The sequence below is a fragment of the Ursus maritimus genome, unplaced genomic scaffold (genome assembly GCF_017311325.1).
Source record: "Ursus maritimus isolate PB19 unplaced genomic scaffold, ASM1731132v1 scaffold_19, whole genome shotgun sequence".
Lineage (NCBI taxonomy): Eukaryota > Metazoa > Chordata > Mammalia > Carnivora > Ursidae > Ursus > Ursus maritimus.
In genome coordinates this window covers 44138832-44155148 of record NW_024424341.1, presented here as the reverse complement: position 1 = coordinate 44155148, position 16317 = coordinate 44138832, and the positions used below count along the sequence as shown (strand labels likewise).

Here is a 16317-nt window from a genome sequence, read left to right as displayed (position 1 = left end):
AGGATCTGTAATTTTTATGTACCAAACAGAAATCCGAATTTAAGTATGTTAGACTGGTTAGGCTGGTTAGGAAATGTGCTTCTCTAGAGGAAGAAGGTTTTTAAAAAAATTTTTTTAGTATCTGCACAATTAATTGCAAGCATGCCTCTTTCATTTTAAATGTAAGTCAAAGTGTCTTGTATTTATACCAGCGACTGGGATGGCTTTGTACAGATTCAAGAGGCATCATACCTATGGACTCTAACATATATCTCTGATCTTTGACATGTATCTCTGATCTTTGACATATATTGAATTTCCCTTATCAAGGCTGTAATATCTCTGAAGGACCCCAGCAAATTAGTCAGGAATGGTTTTTCCTGCCAACAACTGAGGCTGTTCTCTGTAATTAAACTGCTTTCCCAAGTGTTCCCTGAAGAGGGTTTCTAAGATTTTTCACTGTTAGTCTCTAATTGATAGCTCTTTAGTTTGTTTTTCACTCTATAATGAAAGAGGGGTACTTGCTTTACCAGTTTCTTTTGTTTACTCCCTAACTTAATATCTAACCACAACATAACTTAAAGCAGAATGTGTGACCAGTGGGTCAATTAAAGAAGTACCACTTTTTAAATAATCTACACAGTTTCTTAAAGGTAGATCTGCTCACCGAGACGTTAGGTTTTGCTTTCCTGATAAAAGGCACAGATGTGGCTATCACTACTGCTTTCTCTTCTATCCCCACTTTTTTCCTTGAATGTGGTAGTGATGCCTGTAGCTGTAGCAGTCATCTTATAACCTTGAGGCTATGAGCCCTTGATGCTATTCAGCTGTGGGCAGTCATCCTTATGAATTTGATTTCAAAAAGATAAACTATCATTTGTTTCAGGTTTTATTAGCTAAAAGCATTCCTAATTAACATATGATAGTCATTGACTACTCTCAGTGAGATAGAGGAGGACAGAGATTTCCACGAGGAAAGGGTTTCTCAACCTCAGCATTATTGACATTTAGTATTGGGTAAGTTTTTATTGTGGAGGTTGTCCTCTGCATTGTAGGGTTTTAGCAACATCCCTTGCCTCCTGTATTCCTTAGATGACAACAGTAACCTTACATACCTTTCATAGTTCAACTGATGAATTATCAGGTTTTGTTTGCTTGGAAATGTCTTTATTTGTCCTTCATTTCTGAGAGGCAGTTTTCTTTCAGCACTTTGAATGTATCATCCCACTCTTTTCTGGCCTGCAAGGTTTCTGCTGAGAAATCTGCTCATTGACTCATAGGGGTTCCTTTATATGTGAGGAATTATTTTTCTCTTGCTGCTTTTAAAATTCTTTGTCTTTGATTTAGATAATTTGGTTATAATGCATCTTGGAAAGGATTATTTTGGATTAAAATTTTGGGTGTGGTTTACCTATTCGCTTTATGAACTTAGAAATCCAGATCTCTTCCCAGATTTAGAAATTTCTTAACCCTAAGGGGGGGTAATCAGAAGGGGGAATGAAACATGAGAGACTATGGACTATGAGAAACAAACTGAGGCTACAGAGGGGAGGGGGTGGGGGAATGGGATAGACCGGTGATGGGTAGAAGGAGGGCACGTATTGCATGGTGCACTGGGTGTTATACACAACTAATGAATCATCGAGCCTTACATCGAAAACCGGGGATGTACTGTATGGTGACTAACATAATATAATAAAAAATCATTATTAAAAAAAAATAGGGCAGAAGACATGAACAGACATTTCTCGAAAGAAGACATACAGTTGGCCAACATCACATGAAAAGATGTTCTACATCACAGGTCATCAGGGAAATGCAAATTGAAACCACAATGAGATATCACCATGAGGTATCACCTCACTTCTGTCAGAATGGTTAAATCAAACACAATAAATAAGTGTTAGTGAGGTTGTAGAGACAAAGAACTCATGCATGCTTAGAATGCACAGTGGTGCAGCCACTGTGGAAAACAGTATGAAGTTTACTCAAAAAACAAGAAATAGAATTACCATATGATCCAGTAATTCTACTGAGTACTTACAGAAAGAATATGTAATTACTAATTTGAAAAGATATATGCAGCATGTTTATTGCAGTATTATTTACAATAGCATGGATATTGAAGCAACCCAAGTGTCCATCCATAGATGAATGGATGAAGATATGTATATATACAATGGAATATTATTCAGCAATAAAAGGAAGGAAATCTTGCCATTTGCAACAACATGGATGGATCTCGAGGGTATAATGCTAAGTGAAATAGTCAAAGAAAAATACATGATTTCACTCGTGTGGAATTTAAGAAATGAAACAAAAAAGAGACAAAGGAAGAAAACCCTCTTAGAGAACAAACTGATGGTTACCAGAGGTGGGTGGGGAGATGGGTGAAATAGGTGAAAAGGATTAAGAGTACACTTAATTATGATGAGCACTGAATAATGTATCTAATTGTTAAATCACTATGTTGTACACCTAAAACTAATTTCACATTCTGTGTTAATTATAATAGAATTAAAAAATAAAAAACAGGAAAAAAGAAAAGAAAGAAAGAAGGAAAAGAAAGAAAGAAAGAAAGGAAGAAAGAAAGAAAGAAAAAAAGAAAGGAAGAGAAAGAAAACAAACCCAGGGAACTAACTCACCATGTGGTAGTTCCTCAAGTCCACGGAATCCAAATCAATTAATCTTCTTCCTTCCAGCTTTCAAAGTTACTTTATTGTTGTATGATAGGTAATTTCCAGGGTTTTGGTTTTATTTAGGATAGAAGCAGGGAAGAGGGAGTCTATGCAATCTTTGTGATTAAGATTTTAAATTTTCCTTTAAAAATGAACTGTAGGGGGGCGCCTGGGTGGCACAGCGGTTAAGCGCCTGCCTTCGGCTCAGGGCGTGATCCCGCCGTTACGGGATCGAGCCCCACATCAGGCTCCTCCGCTATGAGCCTGCTTCTTCCTCTCCCACTCCCCCTGCTTGTGTTCCCTCTCTCGCTGGCTGTCTCTATCTCTGTCGAATAAATAAATAAAATCTTAAAAAAAAAAAAAAATGAACTGTAGGGGCGCCTGGGTGGCTCAGTTGGTTAAGTGTCTGACTCTTCATTTTTGCTCAGGTCATGATCTCAGGGTCATGAGACTGAGCCCCTCATCAGACTCCACACTCAAGGAGGAGTCTGCTTGAGATTCTCTCCTTCTCCCTCTGCCCCTTCCTCCATGTGTGTTCTCTAAAATAAATAAAATCTTTTTAAAAAATAAAAAAAAAACTTTAGAATGTTCATTTTCTATGATATTTGCTTCGATTTCTTTAAAGAGGGGGACGATCCTAAAGACAGTGTGTATGTGGAGTACTTCATTTTTTTGTTACCATCGCCAATCTTTTTCTTGTAGCATTTTTTTTTTTGCTTTTTCTTAAATGATTGCCATTATGTGATTTCCCAAAAACAGTTAGTTTAGTGAAACAATCAGTTTTCATATTCATTTCATCTATTGGCATAAACAGGGAGGGGAACAAATACAGCTGACTTCTGGCAGGCATACAGTTTGGCTGTTGGGATCGTCTTGGGTATGTGTAGCAAAGTAACTAGTACGGCTGATCTTGCTGGATCCTGTCATAATATATTATAGAGAAAATGGAATGTTTTATTTAATCTGAGGAGTCTATCTGGTGAATTAGTCAGGAATTGTTCAATATGACCAATGCCATGCAAGCTACCTGTATACTTTTCCCTGGTCCCTTCCCCTGCTACATCTCTAAAGGTAACCATTATCTTGAATTGTATTATAATTATTCCGTTTTTAAAAATAGCTTATGATACCTGTGTATGCCCTTAAATACTATTTGTTGTGTTTTGCTTATTTTGAAGTTTATAAAAATGATAATGAGATGGTTTTTTTGTGATTTGGTTATTTCGTACCATATGGTTTATAATATTTTCCCCATATTCTTTTATGCCTGAGTTCATTTTCATAGCTGTGTAATATTTCATTCCACAAATTTCTGGTTGTTATAATTTGGGTTTGTAATTATTTGCTAATATGCACAGTGGTACAGTGAGTATTCTTAAATGTCTCCTGAAGCACATAATACAAGATTTTCTCCAGGCTATGTACTGTTGGAATTGCTGGATCATAGAACATGTTCATCTTCAACTTTATGTTACACCAAATTGTTTTCCTGAGTGTTGGTAGTAATTTATATTACCACTGCAATGTTTAATAATTTTGGTTGTTCAACATGTTAACAATGAGTGAAATTCTTAGATATTTTAAGTTTTACCAGTTTCATGAGTATGAAATGGTATCTCATTATATCTTAATTTGAATGTCCTTGATTTTTTGAGCATCTTTGCATATGATTGTTTAGCATTAGTGTTTCCTCTTCTGTGAAATGCCTAAATAGATCTTTTGGCCAATTTTGTTTTAGTTTTATTTTTTTTCTAGTTAGCCTGTTTGTGTCTTGTTCAAGAAATCCATTCTCCCTTTAGGTGTGCTTTATATATATCCGTATTTTTTCCCATAAGCCTTACAGTTTTTCCATTAACTTGTAGGTCTTTAATGCATTTGGAGTTTATGTATTTATGGTGTATGGTAGGGAACCAGAGTAGTTTTTTCTATATCTATAAGGATAATTGTTCTAATACCATTTATTAAATTATTCTTTCACCACTGATCTGTAATGCTTTCTATGTGGCTCTGCTTCTGGTCTTTCCATGAGTCAAGCCCTATCTGAATACCACATTGTCTTAAGTCTTTATGATGTCTTTATCATAGGCAGGATAAATTCTCTGACTTTGATCTCTTTTAGTAGTGTTTTGGCTGTTCTTAAATGTTTGTTTTTCCAAATGTATTTTTGAATCAGTTTTTCAGGTTCCTCAAACAACATTTTAGGAATTTTATTAGATTTGTATTGAATACAAGATAAAAGCTAGAAGTATACACATAAAAGTACATAGTCAATAAAGTGAAAAGGTAACCTCTGGAATAGAACACATTTATAAATCATATATCTGAAAAGGGGTTAATATCCAGAATATATAAAGAAATCCTACAACTCAATGTCAAAGAAACCAAGCAACTCAATTTGAAAAAGGAGGGGGGGAAGGATTTTAATGCACATTTGTTCGAAGAAGATATACAAGTAGCCAGTAAGCACATGAGAAGATGCTTAACATCACCAGTCATTAGGGAAATGCAAATCAAAACCACAGTGAAATCTCACTTCACATCCATTTGGGTGTTTACTATCAAAAACCAAGGGGCACCTGGGTGGCTCAGTTGGTTAAGGGTCTGCCTTTGGCTTAGGTCATGATCCCAGGGTCCTGGGATCGAGCCCTGTATCGGGCTCCCTGCTCAGTGGAGAGCCTGCTTCTCTCTCTCCCTTTGCTGCTCCCCCGGCTTGTACTCATTCTGTCTGTCTGTCACATAAATAAGTAAAATCTTAAAAACAACAACAACAACAACAACAACAAACCAAAATAACAAGTGTTGGCAAGAATGTGGAGAAATTGGAAGCTTTACGTTGGTGGGAGTGTAAAATGGTGCAGCCATTGTGGGAAACAGTATGATGGTTGCTCAAAAAATTAAAAAGAATTACCATATGATCTAGCAATTCTACTTCTGGATATTTACCCAAAAGAATTGAAAGAAACAACTTAAAACAGATATTTGTACCCCCATGTTCTTAGTGGCATTATGCACAATAGCCAAATGGTGGAAGCATCCTAGGTGTCCATCAAGAAGTGAGTAGATAAACAAAATGTGGTTTGTGTCTAGTAATGCATACATATGTATATGCACACATATATGCACATGTATATGAATGTGTGTATATATACACACACAGTGTAATGTTATTCAGCCTTAAAAAGAAAGTAATTCTGACACATGCTATAACATGGATGAACATGTTGAGGACATTATGCTAAGTGAAATAAACCAGTCACAAAAAGATAAATACTGTGTGAGTCCACTGATATGAAGTATCTACAGTAGTCAAATCCATAGAAACAGAAGTAGAATGGTGGATGTCAGGAACTGAGGAAGGAAGGAATGGGAAGGAGTTATTAATGAGTGCAGAGTTTCAGTTGAAAAAGTTCTGGAGATTGGTTCTGCAAAAATGTGAATATACTTAACATTGCTGAACTGTACACTTAAAATTGTTAAGATGGTAAATTTTATGTGTATTTTGCCACAATTAAAAAAAAAGCCAGAGTTATCAATTTAAGACTTAGGAGTATATGACTGGAATTTAAGTGAGACCTGTTACAGGGAAAGACTATAGATTGATAGCTAACCAGAGCCTGGGTTCCAGGACATTCCAATATTTAGAGGTCAGGTAGTAGAAGAGGATGCATTAAGGGGAACTGAGTACAAGTAGAAAGGTAGGAGGATATCCAGAAGAATATGGTATATAGGAAGCAAACGGACTGATCATTTGTGTCAAATGCTGCTAATGAGTTGAGTAGAGTGATGATTAGCGCTAGAGCACTGATTTTGGCAAAGTGATTTTGTTGGTGACTTTAGAAATGTTTTAACATAGGTATGGGGGTTGAAATATTTATTGGAATGGATTACAGAGAAAGGCAGGCAGAGGATGGTCTTTTTAATAAATGGTACTGAGCTAATTGGATAACTACATCAGAAGCCAGGCATCTTGAATCCTATCTCACATCATGTAATCTAATCTAGGTAGGTTATAGGTCTAAATATGAAAGGCAAATTAGGAGACAATATGAGTATATTTTCATGACCTTGGGATTAGACTGCCTTAAAATTAAGAGCTTCTGTTCATCAAAACATTAAGAGAGTGAAAGTGCCAGCCCCAGAGTGTAAAATATTTGCAATATGTTGGTTATATTCAGAGTATATTAAGAATTCGTACAAAGAAAAAAGAACAATACAACCCAGAAACTACCCAAATGACACTCGACTGATGAATGGATAAATGGTATATCTGTACAATGGAATGTTACTCAGCTATTAAAAAAGGAATGAAGTACTGATACATATTACAACATGGCTGATCCTTGAAAACATTGTAGTGAGTGAAAAAAGACACAAAAGGTTACATATTGTGTGATTCCGTTTGTATGAAATGTCCAGAATAGACAAATTCATAGAGACACAAAGCAGATTAGTGGTTGCCAGGGGCTGGGGGGAAGAGAGGAAGAGGCTATGGGGTTTCTTTTTGGCATGATAAGAATGTTCTTGAATTAGATAGTGATCTGATGGTTGCATAACATTGAGAATGTATTAAAAGTTACTGAATTGTATACTTCCAAATGGTTAAACTGGTAGATTTTATGTTATATGAATTTTACCACACACACAAAATCAGTAATTTCTTTACTAAAGAAGATAACCAGTTGGCTAATAAACATATGGGAAAGTGTTCAACCTCATTTGTCATCAGGGAAATTGCAAATTAAACCGCAATGCAGTATCCTAGCATATCTGCCAGGATGCCTGAATGTACGATTGACAATAACAAGTGTTGATGAGGATGTGAAGACCTGGAACTCTTTTACAGTTTGATGAGAAAATGAGGATACTATTGGATAGTGTCAGTGAACTCTGAACAAAGGCATATCCCATGATGCAACAATTTCACTCCTAACTGTATACATTTAGCAGAAAGGAGTCCTATTTCCACCTAAATAATGTACGAGAATGTTCATAGCAGTACTAATCATAATAGCCAACAATTGAAAACAACCCGAATGTCCATCACTAGGAAAATGGAAAAATAAATTGTGTTAGAATAGAACGCTTTATACAGCTGTCAGGCTTAAACTTTTTCTTCTGAAACAGCCTCTGAAAAGCTCTAAGATAAGAAGGACTTTGGAATGTCCTAATTGTTGAAAGGAGTTTAGTGTTGTAGCACACCAATAAAATGGAAGTGGACTCAAAATGAGGCCTTATAAGTACACAGAGGGCCTTGTGTTCTCATAATAAAGAATTGGATTTTTAAATTTCAGTTCAATAGGAAGCTACTTGAGTTTGGTTATAGGTTTGGCTGCATGTGACAGACTCAAAAATAATAACAGCTTAAACTATATATAAGGTTAATTTTCTCTTGCATTGAAGTCCAGGCTGGAGTGGAAGCTCTGCTCTGCAAAACCATTATGTGACATGACACCACATTCACACTGCAGTCTGAGGAAATGGGAGAATAAAGGATATAGGTCATGGGCCAGCTAGCTTTTAACATTTCATAAGCTACTATATAATATGCATTTTTTAAAGACAGAATCCAGTTACGTTGCATATTCTGCAAAAGAGTCTGGGAAATGCAGTTTATTTTGGGCAGCCTTGTCCTCAACTAAAAACCTTGGGTTCAGTCAATAGACAGTATACATTTGGGGGCAATTAGCAGTCTCCATATGATAATCCTTTGGCCTGGTGGAAAGTGTTAATACATTCCTGCAGATTCTGATTCAGTTGATCTCATTCTAAAAACTCTGGTAAATACTGATTGATTTGATCCAGAATGTTTCCTGTACGTCCATAATTGCAGCAAACACTGAGGTAGATTAAAATTTCAGAACCATTGGGGCGCCTGGCTGGCTCAGTCAGTTGAGTGTTTGACTCTTGGTCTTGGGGTTGTGGATTCGAACCCCCTGTTGGATGTAGAGATTGCTTAAAAATAAAATCTTAAAAAAAATTCGGAACCACTGACTGGGCTTATTAATTAACTCCCTCACTTTCTTCTGTGAGCTCTCATTTCTCTGTGTTCTCCTTACCCTTTTTTTCATTCACTTACACGATGGTATTTAAGAGCTCTCCAAGCCGTTCATCTCTTATGTGAATTATTTTTCAGCTATCTCTCTTTCTACCGTAGATATTTTATTTCTTTTCTAACACAAAGCCAGCTATTAAAATGTGTTTCTTATCTTTCAGACTTGGTGTCCAGGTGTGAGGCCAAGAAGTTATCTCCAAAAAGACACATTTATGAGACAGAGCCATCCCGATGGGCTATCATGGAACAATTTAAAAGTCATAATCCTGAGAAGTCCATTTTCAGAGATATTTGGGAATGTAGTAGTCAGTTTGAGACACAACAGGAACAGGAGGGCTATTTTAGGCAATTTGTTATCAACCATGAACACATGCCTATATTTAACCAACATACTTTACTCGCTCAAGAATTTTACAATAGAGAGAAAATTTTTGAATGTAAAGAATGTAACAAAAACTTTAGTTACCATTTATTTTTTAGTCATCACAAAAGAACTCATTCTAAAGAGAAACTTTCTGAATGTAAGGAATGTGCAGAGACTGTTAATGCATCATATCTTCCTAAACAGAGAGTTCAAACTAGTAGCAAGTGCAGTGAATGTAAGGAATGTTGGAGGGCTTTTATTCATTGTTCACAACTTAAACAACACCTGAGAATCCATAATGGTGAAAAACGCTATGAATGTAAAGAATGTGGAAAGGCCTTTAATTATGGCTCAGAACTTATTCTGCATCAGAGAGTTCACACTGGTGAAAAACCCTATGAATGTAAGGAATGTGGGAAGGCCTTCAGGCAGCGATCACAGCTTACTCAACATCAGAGACTTCATACTGGTGAAAAACCTTATGAATGTAAGCAATGTGGGAAGGCTTTTATTCGTGGCTTTCAACTTACTGAACATCTACGACTCCATACTGGTGAGAAACCCTATGAATGTAAAGAATGTGGAAAGACTTTTAGGCATCGCTCACACCTTACCATTCATCGGAGAATTCATACTGGTGAGAAACCCTATGAATGTAGAGAATGTGGAAAGGCCTTTAGCTATCACTCAAGCTTCTCTCACCATCAGAAAATCCATTCTGGCAAAAAACCTTATGAATGTAGTGAATGTGGGAAGGCCTTTTGTGATGGCTTACAGCTTACTCTACATCGGAGGATTCATACTGGTGAGAAACCCTATGAGTGCAAGGAATGCGGGAAGACCTTTAGACAGTGCTCACACCTCAAAAGACATCAGAGAATTCATACTGGTGAGAAACCTCATGAATGTATGATATGTGGTAAGGCCTTTAGACTTCATTCACACCTTATTCAACATGAGAGAATACATACTGGTGAGAAGCCCTATGAATGTAAGGAATGTGGGAAGGCCTTTAGCTATCATTCAAGCTTCTCACACCATCAGAGAATTCATTCTGGGAAGAAACCTTATGAGCATGGAAAGGCCTTTAATCATGGCTTGCAATTTAATCTACATCAGGCACTTCATACAGTTGAGAAGCCAGTAAGGTTTCCTCTCCTCACTCATCCTAGTCTAGCATTATGATATTGTTTTTAGAAATATAGGTTTTCCTTTTTTCTTCAAGGTAAAAGTTGGTAAAATACTGAATTTCATTAGTATTGATTTATTTCAGTAATCCTTAAAAAAAAAAAAACCCTTCAAGTGGGAAAATGGAAAAGTAATTAACAGGTAAAAAATTTTAATTGCTCTGGTTCCAGTGCTGTTTTGGGTTATTATAACACCCAGTATTGGAGATAAATTTTATAAAATAGTGTTTTTACTGAAACTAGTGAAATGTGGCAGAAATAAAACAATTGCTTCCCCTTTCACAAATCCCTAAATAGCCAATATGTGTGTGTTGCTCCTTCCTGCTCAAACATGCGAAAATGAAGGGTTTATTGCATGTGTGTGGAAAGGTTATACCACCTGTAGTGACATATTTCATGGCAATTTCTTTTTGCACAAATAATTGCAAACATTTTCCTAGGTGAATACATATAGATCTAACTCATTGTTTTTAAAGCTTCAGAATGTTTCTTATATAGGATATATATCTGTATTTTAAGCCATTTTGTACTGTAGACATTCAGTTTCTATTTTTCATCACAAATGATCATACAATAAACATTCTTACATTATCACTTTTATTTCCATTGGGTAGATTCCAACCATGAGAGTGTATGTATGTTTTGATATTACATTAATTTTTTTAATTTTAAAAAATTAGGTAATAAAAGCACATGCTACAAAATTCAAAAGTTAAACAAGTAAAGTAAAAATTAAAGCTTCCTTAATATCTGGTTCTATAGCCACCTGCTTTACTTACACAGGGACAACCACAACTGTCAATTCTTTTGTATTCTTCCAGGGATTAACTACTTTTTTAATTCATTGGATGAAAGTAGATTAATCATAATCTTTTACTCATGAAATTCTCATCATTGTTCCAAATTTAGCCCGCTTTCATTTATTTTCAGTATTATCTGGGATTTACAAACATTTTGTCAACTATAAACTTACTGCCTTTCTGCTCCAAATCTTTCATTGCCTGCTCTGCAATATTGGAACTCTCTTCTGTTGTTTATAATATTATTTATTTGAGTCCTCTCTGTCTGTTTTTGGTTAAGTCAGACAAGCTAAAAGTTCTTCAACTTTGTCTTTAAAAAAGACCAGCTCTTAGTTTTTGTTGCTCTCTTCTATTGTCTTTTAAGTCTCTTTCATTTATATGAAAGGTTAGGTTTATCATTTCCTTCCTCGTGCAAACTTTGGGCTTAGTTATTTTCTTCTACTTCCTTGAGGTGTGAAGTTAGGTACTTAAATTGTTTTTCCCCCCGTAGTGTAGGCTTTTATTCCTGTAAACTCCCCTCTTAGAACTGCATTTGTTTTATCCCATACATTTGTTTCCATTTTCATTTTTCAGAAGATACTCTTTGATTTCTGTTTTGATCCATTGGTTGTTCAGGAGTGTTTACTCCTGAAAATATATAATTTTCACATATTTGTGAATTTTCTGGTTTTCCTCCTGTTTGTAGTTTCAGACCATTGTGGTCAAAAAAGTTACTTAAAAATTCTTTTTTTTTTTTTAAAGATTTTATTTATTTATTAGACAGAGATAGAGACAGCCAACGAGAGAGGGAACACAAGCAGGGGGAGTGGGAGAGGAAGAAGCAGGCTCCTAGCGGAGAAGCCTGACGTGGGGCTCGATCCCAGAACGCCGGGATCACGCCCTGAGCCGAAGGCAGATGCTTAACCGCTGTGCCACCCAGGCGCCCCACTTGATATGATTTCAGTCTTAAACATAGTAAGACTTCTTATAGACTAACGTATGATGTATCCTGGAGAATGCTGTGTATGTTACTGAGAAGAATGTGTACTCTGCTGCTGTTGGTTGGGATGTTCTGTGTATGTCCGTTAGTTCCGTTTGGTCTAAAGTGTTACTCAAGTCCACTTTTTCCTTATTGATTTCTGTCTGAAAGAGCTATCCATTATTGAAAGTGGGATATTGAAATTATCCACTATCCTTTTATTGCTTTCTACTTCTCCCTTCATATCTGTCAGTATTTGCTTCAGATCTGTCAGTATTTGTTTTACATATTTAAATGCTCTGATGTTGAATGCATGTATATATGTAATTGCTATATCCTCTTTATGAATCGACCACTTATATAGCGACCCTTGTCTCCTGACAGATTTTGACTAAAAGTCTATTTTTACTGATTTAAGCATAACCACCTCTGCTCTCTTTTGATTATCATTTGCACAGAATGTCGTTTTCTTTCTTTTTAAAAAAAGATTTTATTTATTTATTTGAGAGAGAGAATGAACAGTGGGGAGGGGCAGAGGGAGAGAAAGAAGCAGACTCCCCGCTGATCAGGAAGCCTGATGCGGGGCCCCATCCCAGGACCCAGAGACGATGACCTGAGCCAAAGGCAGACGCTAAAGTGGATGAGCCACCCAGGCGTCCCAGAATAACTTTTTCTATCCTTTCGCTTTCAGCCTGTGTGTGTCCTAAAGCTAAAGTTATTTTCTTGTAGGCAGCATGCTTTGGGATCTTTTTTCTTTTCTTCTTTTGAAAGAATTGAAGAATTTAATTCTTCACAATTATTGATAGATAAGATCTTAATATTGCCACTTTCATTCATTGTTTTCTTACTGTATTGTAGTTCCTTTGTTCCTTTCTTCCTTTCTTGCTGTTTTCCTTTGTGATTTGATGATTTTTTACTTTTTTTTCAAATTTTTATTTTTTATTTTTTAAAGGTTTTGTTTGGGCCACCTGGGTGGCTCAATTGGTTAAGAATCTGCCTTTGGCTCGGATCATGATCTCAGGGTCCTGGGATCAAGTCCCATGTTGGGCTCTCTGCTCAGTGGAGAGTCTGCTTCTTCCTCTCACTCTCCCTCTGTGTCTCCCTCTCGCTCTCAAATAGATTAATTAATTTAAAAGAGATTGTATTTATTTGAGAGAGAGATAGCAAGAGAGAGTACAAGTAGGGGGGAGAGGGAGAAGCAGGCTCCCAACATGGGGCTCTATCCCAGTACCCTGGGATCATGACCTGAGCCGAAGGCAGACCCTTAACCAACAGCCACCCAGGGGCCCCTTTTATTTTTATTTTAAGTCAGCTCCACCCACAATGGGATTGAACTCATGACCCTGAGATTAAGAGTCGCATGCCCCACCAAAAGAGCCAGCTGGGTGCCTCTGATGATTTTTAAAAATAGATTCCTTCTTTCTAATGTGTGTATCTACTATAGGTTTTTTCTTTGTGGTTACTATGAGGCTTACATAAAACATCTTACAACAGTCTATTTTAAGCTAATAACTTCAGTTGCATAAAAATGCCCTGCTTTTACCTCTGCCCTCTCCCCATTTTATATTAATGATACATTTTACATCTTTTTATATTGCATATCAAGAAATTATTTTAGGTATTTTTTTAGTTTTTTTTTGTTTGTTTTTAAAGATTTTATTTATTTGTCAGAGAGAGAGAGCACAAGCAGGGAGAGCGGCAAACAGCAGGAAGAGCAGGCAGAGGGAGAAGCAGGCTCCCCACTGAGCAAGGAGCCCGATGCAGGACTCCATCCCAGGACCCTGGGATCATGACCAGAGCCAAAGGCAGACGCTTAACCGACTAAGGCACCCAGGCATCCCTGTAACTAGTTATTTTTAATATTTTTTGTTTTTTAACTTTTATAGTCACGTGATTTATGCACCATCTTTGCAATATTATTCTGAGATTGACTATTTACCTTTTCCAGTGAATTTTATACTTTCCTAAGATTTTGTGTTGTTACTTAGTGTCCTTTCATTTCAACTTGAATTCCCTTTAGCATTTCTTTTAAGGCAGTTCTAGTGTGGTGATGAACTCCTATAGTTTTTGTCTGTCTGGAAATGTCTTAATCTCGCGTATGTACCTTGCCATATATATCTTAAGTTACCAAAATCTACTTTACCTGTGTATTAACTTAGTTCCAGTGGGATATAGAAATGTTGCCCATCGATAGCTCTATTTCCGCATCCTCCCTTTCTTGTTGTTATTTTATATATTATATCTATATATGTCATGAACCTGAACTTTATATATTTTTGTGTCTATTACAGATGCTGAATAAAGAAAAGCAAAAAAGTTTATACTATCGAGTTGTTATATTAACCTTCTTATTTATTATTACTATTTCTCTTTGTTTCCTGGGGATTCAAGTTACTATCTAGTGTCATTTCTTTATTCTAATACAGTTTTGCTCCACTCACCTTTGTGCTGTTATTATTTAATGTAGTACATTTCTGTAGATTCTAGGCCTAACAGTAAGTTATATTGTATACAATTTTATAGTATTGTATAGTATAAGCCCTAACAGTTTTTCTTCTTTAATAATGCAAGTGCCTGACTTAAACCAACACATCCATTTCAAAGAGGCATCCACTTAAAGATGGCTGTTTCAAACACATTGCCAGCCACGTGACTAGATAAAGAGCCAGGCCTCCCCTCTCCCAAGGTTTTTTGTTGTTGTTGTTGTTGTTGTTTTTTGTTGTTTTGTTTTGTTTTGTTTTTTAGAGATCTTGGTTGATTTCAATAACTGACCATTTGGGCTTCTTGTTTTTTTTTTCCTCTTCCTGCACTTTAAATTCCTGCTCTTATGTTCTAACTTCATCAGTAAAGAGTAAGCCCACAAAACCCTAGTTCCCCCCACCCACAACCCCAATAAAAGTAGAACCCGTCACCCTCTGTCTCTGTCCCTGCACCCTCACTGTATGGCTCAAGTGTGCTGTGTAATTTTCAGGTCTTGTAGGTAATAAATGGTTTCTTCCAAAGTTTCCTGATGTTTATTTTTGAGGGCATATTGCAATCATCATAAGAATCACAAAGGCCAGTCCAGCCACAACATTGGTTATCGGTAGGTTGGGACTATCACAAAACATTGTTGTACATATATAATTGCTTTTTAGATCAGTTATGAGAAGAAATATGCATTTGTGCTTTTTAATAATTACATCAGTACCTTTATTGGTACTTTTGGGTACCATTTAAAGTCACTTGCTTTCATTCTGGAGAACTTGCCTTAGTGTATCTTGTAAGGTGGGTCTGTTACCAACAAATTCCCTCAGTTTTGGTTTCACTGGCAATGTATTTCACCATTTTTAGTTTTTATTTACTCATTCATTCAAGATTTTATGTATGTATGTATGTATGTATGTATTTGTTTTAGAGAGAAAGAGAGCACAAGCATGGTGAATGGCAGAGGGAGAGGGAGGGAATTTCAGGCAGACTCCATGCTGAGCATGGAGCCAGCTGTGGGGCTCAATCCCATGACCCCAAGATCATGACCTGAGCTGAAACCGAGTTGGACAGTTAAGTGACTGAGCCACCCTGGCACCGCTATTTCACCATTTTTTAAAGACAGTTTTACTTGCATAAAAAATTTTTCATGTACGAATTTCCCCCCTCCTCCCAGAACTTTGACTATTTCATCTTGTTTTCTTCTGGTCTTCATTGTTTCTGATAAGAGAGCCGCTGTTAACATTATTGGAGCTCCCCTGTAAGTGATGAATCTTTTTTTCTTTTTTTCTTTTTTTTTTTTTAATTATGTTCAGTTAGCCACCATATAGTACATCATCAGCTTTTGATGTAGTGTTCAGCAGTTCATTAGTTGTAACACCCAGTGCTCATCACAACACGTGCCGACCTTAATACCCATCACCCAGCTACTCCGTCGCCCCACCTCCCTCCTTCCCAAACCCTCAGTTTGTTTCCTGGAGTCCATAGTCTCTCATGGTTTGTCTCCCTTTCTGATTTTTTTTCCCTTCAGTTTTTCCTCCCTTCCCCTATGAGTCTTTTTCTGTTGCTTTCAAAAGTTTCTTCTTGACTAGCTTTTATTAATTTTATCCTAAAGTCTTTGTGGATCTTTGCCTGGAGTTTCTTGAGCTTCTTGGGTGTGTATATTAAAGTTTTTCAGTAAATTGGGAAATTTTCAGCCATTATTTCCTAAGTTTTTTCTGCTTCTCTCCTTTACATGTGTGTTGGCATTCTTAATGGTGTCCTACATTTCTCTGAGACTGCTCATTCTTCATTCTTTTTTCTCTCTGTTCTTGGAATTACTTATCTTCATAA

At 36.5% G+C, this 16317-nt stretch overlaps 1 protein-coding gene across 5 annotated transcripts in view; it reads left to right on the top strand.

The window, feature by feature from the left end:
- The window catches only part of ZNF461 (zinc finger protein 461), a 76192-nt gene extending 65258 nt beyond the window's left edge, over window positions 1-10934 (top strand). For 3 of the 5 annotated variants that reach the window (XM_040632809.1, XM_008712205.2, XM_008712204.2), the window contains one exon: window positions 8871-10934. In XM_040632809.1, the coding sequence (XP_040488743.1) occupies window positions 8871-10258 (1388 nt within the window). In that variant the 3' untranslated portion in view covers window positions 10259-10934. The remainder of the gene's footprint in view (window positions 1-8870) is intronic. The other 2 variants (XM_040632808.1, XM_008712203.2) reach the window with 2 other exon arrangements.
- Window positions 10935-16317: the final 5383 nt, after the last annotated feature.